Genomic DNA, 3,827 nt, shown 5'->3' with positions numbered 1-3,827 from the left:
GTCACACCAGAGCAAGATTATCACATATCTTCAGGGACCAGAGCAAGATTATCTCATATCATGCAATCTCCCTGTCCTTTCCTTTGTCCATGTTCTTGCCTGCAAAGACAAGGATAAAGAAAGCAATATGTCGGAACCTCCACTCAAACTCCCGGTAAGGAACCGACTGCCTGGAACCTTTCCTGATTGCTTACCTAGTATTGCTCTCGAGTAGTCATCTTCAACTGTTGTTGGACCTGGGTCCCCAGTCACCAAGAAGTGATGAACCATTCAAATGCAAGGGTTTGCATTCCACTCCTGCATCAGGGGACAAATCCTACAAGAGAAGATGCCACACATGCATGGGGGAAAACCAGGGAAAATACTACTGAAGCCAGGGGAGCAAGTAAGGAAAGTGAAAATGATACATTGAAGCATGTGGAGACAAGTGCAATGAACACGTGTTGATTCATCCCCAACTAAGCCGAAGAACACTTGTCACGTAAAGCTCCTCATAGTCCAATTTCATTCAAGATCAAGCCTCGAAGGTCCTTGAAGAAATCACAAGTCCGATTCAAGATCAAGTGTCCACCACCCTTGAATCAAATTCCGCTCCAGATAAAAGGAGTAAATTCAGATCTTCGATGCTAGTCTAGCAGAAAGTCCTCTAGCCCAGTTCAAGAAAAAGCCTGTGGAAAGTTAACAACAAGTAAAGCACCTCTTTCGGCAACTCTCCCCGCTAAGAGACTGAAGCAGAATGATCAGTGATCAGCCTAAATGATTTGAAATCAGGGGGAGATACTCATCAGGAGGAGATACTCATCAGGGGGAGCATCCAAAAACAGATCAAGATTTTAACAAATCAATCGAAGACTTATGGCCATCCAAGGGGGAGTGTTGTGATAATATGTGGATGGCCCACATGAATAGTTTGTTACTATTTATGCACAGTATTTTCACTATTCATTTGTGGAAAATTTGTAAAGTGAATAGTGCTTTCTTTTGTTTATATATTTGAAGAAGAGAAGAAGAGTTGGGTGACTTACGGAAGAGGAAGAGAGCGAGAGAGGAAAGAAGAGGAAGAAGAGGAAAATGAGGGGTAGATTAAAGAGAGTTATCTTTGTACTCCTATTATTTCAGATTATAATGAAAGCACCACTGCTGCCCCGAGGACGTACTCCAGTCACACTGACTGTAGAGGAACCTCGTAAATTTTGTGTCTTGTTTCATTTATTCCACTACACCCACCGTCGATTTTACAACAAAAAGTACATAGTTATAGCGTAGGTTTCTCTCCTAGCCTTAGCTATGCAGAATGGTTTTCCGTAAACGAAAATCACAAAGAATTCTAAGAACTGAAAACTAACCGAAGAAAAACAGGAGAGAGCTCTCATATGGAGCCAAATCCTTGCCTTTATACCAAAATCGTCCTCGAACCCCAAGAAAAACAGGAGAGAGCTTTCAAATGAAGATGAAGAGGATAACCACAAGACCTCCATCTCCAGGTAATCTTCCTTCTTTCTTTTTTACCAGTCTGCAGAATACAAGTAGGGGATTTCATTCCAATGCTGTTCATGCTAATCCTACTTGTACGGATAGAATTAAACAAACCCATTTGGTGCCGGAGAGTACGATCCAAACCCGATGCAAATCTGGAAAAATTAGAAAAGATGAAGCATTGGGTTACTTTAATTCTATGATTCAAACCAAACCCTTGCCCTCGATTTGGACTTTCAATTGTTTGTTTGGGGCACTCTCCAAGATGAAGCAATATTCTGCTGTGGTTTCTATGTGTAAACAGTTGATGGATTGCGCTCAATTCCGACCTGAGGTGGGTACAATGAATATTTTTCTGAATTGCTTGTGCCGGCTGAATCGGGTGAACGCTTGTTTCTCTGTTTTAGCAATTACCCTTAAATATGGTCTTAAGCCCGATGCATGTTCTATAAATACTTTGCTTCACGGGCTTTGCAAGTACAGTTCCCTGGCCGAGGCAATGGAGTTCTTCCAGGAAATAGAAACGAAAGGATACAAATGCAATGAAATCACTTGTGCTACCATGATCAATGGACTATGCAAAGCTGGGAAAACTTCTAAGGCGCTCGAGATACTTACGAAGATGTGGGAAGGTGGAAGGTTCAAGCCCGACCAAGAATGCTACAATCCAATCATCGATAGCCTCTGTAAAGAAAGACGAATAGATGAGGCCTTGACCCTATTTCGAGATATGATCAGCAAAAGTGTTGTACCGAATATTTTCAATTATACCACATTGATTCATGGGTTATGCAACACAGGTCGCTGGGAAGATGTGCTCTCTCTTTTTGAAGGAATGGTAGATCAAGGAGTCAAGCCTAATGTTGTCGCCTACAACACTCTAATTCATGGACTGTGCCAATCGGGGAGGTATGAAACAGCCAAGAGCTTCTTGATTTGCATGCTAAACAGTGGAATTTCACCCGACGTATACACCTATAATGTTCTTCTGAACACTCTTTGCAAGGAAGAAAGAATTCAAGAAGCACTTACTCTGTTTGGAACAATGACTGAGAAAGGTATAAAGCCTGATGTTGTCACTTTCAATTCCTTGATTTCTGCTTCATGCAAGTCTGGTAACTGGGACGAAGGTGTGAGGTTATTTAAAAACATGATTGATTATGGAGTCTTGCCTGATATTGTTACATACAATGCTGTTCTGGATGCTTTATGCAAGGAAGGGAGGACAGAAGAGGCACTGAATCTTGTGGAAGAAATGGTCCGCAGAGGTGAAAAGCCTAATTGTGTGACTTACAACTCCTTAATTAATGGATTGTGCCGGACCAGCCAATGGAGAGAAGCCACAAGGTTGTTCGATGAAATGGTTTGCCATGGAATCTTACCTAATTTCATAACTTTGAAGATACTCTCGGGTGCTCTCTGCAATGGAAGGATGACAGATGAGGTTCGCAAAGAATTTGAAGTGAGATTAGATGGAGCTTTGTAGCTTGGTAAGGAAATAGTCCAAAAAGGATTGATGCCTGGTCTAGAAACGGAGGAATTTTAGGAGGGTCTTCGTCCTAAACTACATGCTTCATGTGCAGAATGGTTTGAAATTTATATTGATGAAGAGTGGTAATATGTAATTGAACTTCTAAGGATGAGTGGTTATATGTTTCGCCTTTTTGTTACACGCTACTTGTGTGATGTTACGTCAAGATCCTCCTTTTCATGGTGCTTCCAAATTAAATGTTGGTCCCTCTCCTCTAGAAATTGGTCGTTCAAGGAATATTACAGCGAGAGGATTGATTAGAGATAACATGACTGTTAATCTTGGCCGAGGTGAGATTTTATCTGCAGAATCACAAGTCTTCTGTGTGGTTGCAGTCATAGGATAACTTCATCTTGTGGTGGAAGTTGACTCCCATTCTCATCTTGTGCTATTGATTGCCTCTTGAACAGGCACTGCCTATTTTTATTTGATGTCATATGGATTCATATTTGTTGATTCCGTGAGGTATTTTAAATGGTGGAAGTCTCGGATGTTAGTGAGATTTGGTGCAAATCAGGTTGCTACTTAGTGTGTGATATTTGAGGGTGCGTTTTCCCTAGCTTGTGCAAACAAAACTAAATACTTCTGGAAATAAGGCAGCGGCAGATATATGTTGGCCGCATACCGACTTCAGTTTAGGGTTTGTTTAATAACCATTTCGTTATTAATTTTTAGTTTTTTGTGCTTGGGGTGTGATGAAAGTATACGATGGAAAGGTAGAACAAAGAAGGGGGACGAGAGTGAGGAATAAATAAAAAAAGAATGAAAACAAAACCAAACAGAAAGGAATTTTGGTTTTTTATTATGCTATAAGTCAAAG

At 40.9% G+C, this 3,827-nt stretch overlaps 1 protein-coding gene across 3 annotated transcripts; it reads left to right on the top strand.

Annotated features, from left to right (window-relative positions):
- Positions 1–1,246: 1,246 nt before the first annotated feature.
- Positions 1,247–3,146, top strand: LOC126618673 (pentatricopeptide repeat-containing protein At1g12775, mitochondrial-like). Of its 3 annotated transcripts, none has more exons than XM_050286821.1 (2): positions 1,247–2,534; positions 2,697–3,146. In XM_050286821.1, the coding sequence occupies exons 1-2, from the start codon at positions 1,445–1,447 to the stop codon at positions 2,960–2,962; spliced, it is 1,356 nt and encodes a 451-aa protein (XP_050142778.1). In that variant the 5' UTR covers positions 1,247–1,444; the 3' UTR covers positions 2,963–3,146. The 3 variants fall into 3 exon arrangements, with proteins under 3 accessions (XP_050142778.1, XP_050142779.1, XP_050142776.1); XM_050286822.1 differs by having other exon boundaries at positions 1,248–1,484; positions 1,579–3,146; XM_050286819.1 differs by having other exon boundaries at positions 1,248–3,146.
- Positions 3,147–3,827: the final 681 nt, after the last annotated feature.

This window comes from Malus sylvestris, chromosome 4 (assembly GCF_916048215.2).
Source record: "Malus sylvestris chromosome 4, drMalSylv7.2, whole genome shotgun sequence".
Classification (NCBI taxonomy): Eukaryota; Viridiplantae; Streptophyta; class Magnoliopsida; order Rosales; family Rosaceae; genus Malus; species Malus sylvestris.
Note: the sequence above shows the minus strand (reverse complement) of the source record. Positions and strands in the feature narration are given on the sequence as shown.

Bases quoted from the DNA above. Each gene is read 5' to 3' on its own strand.
- LOC126618673 (XM_050286819.1), top strand. From the start codon at position 1,445: ATGAAGATGAAGAGGATAACCACAAGACCTCCATCTCCAGGTAATCTT.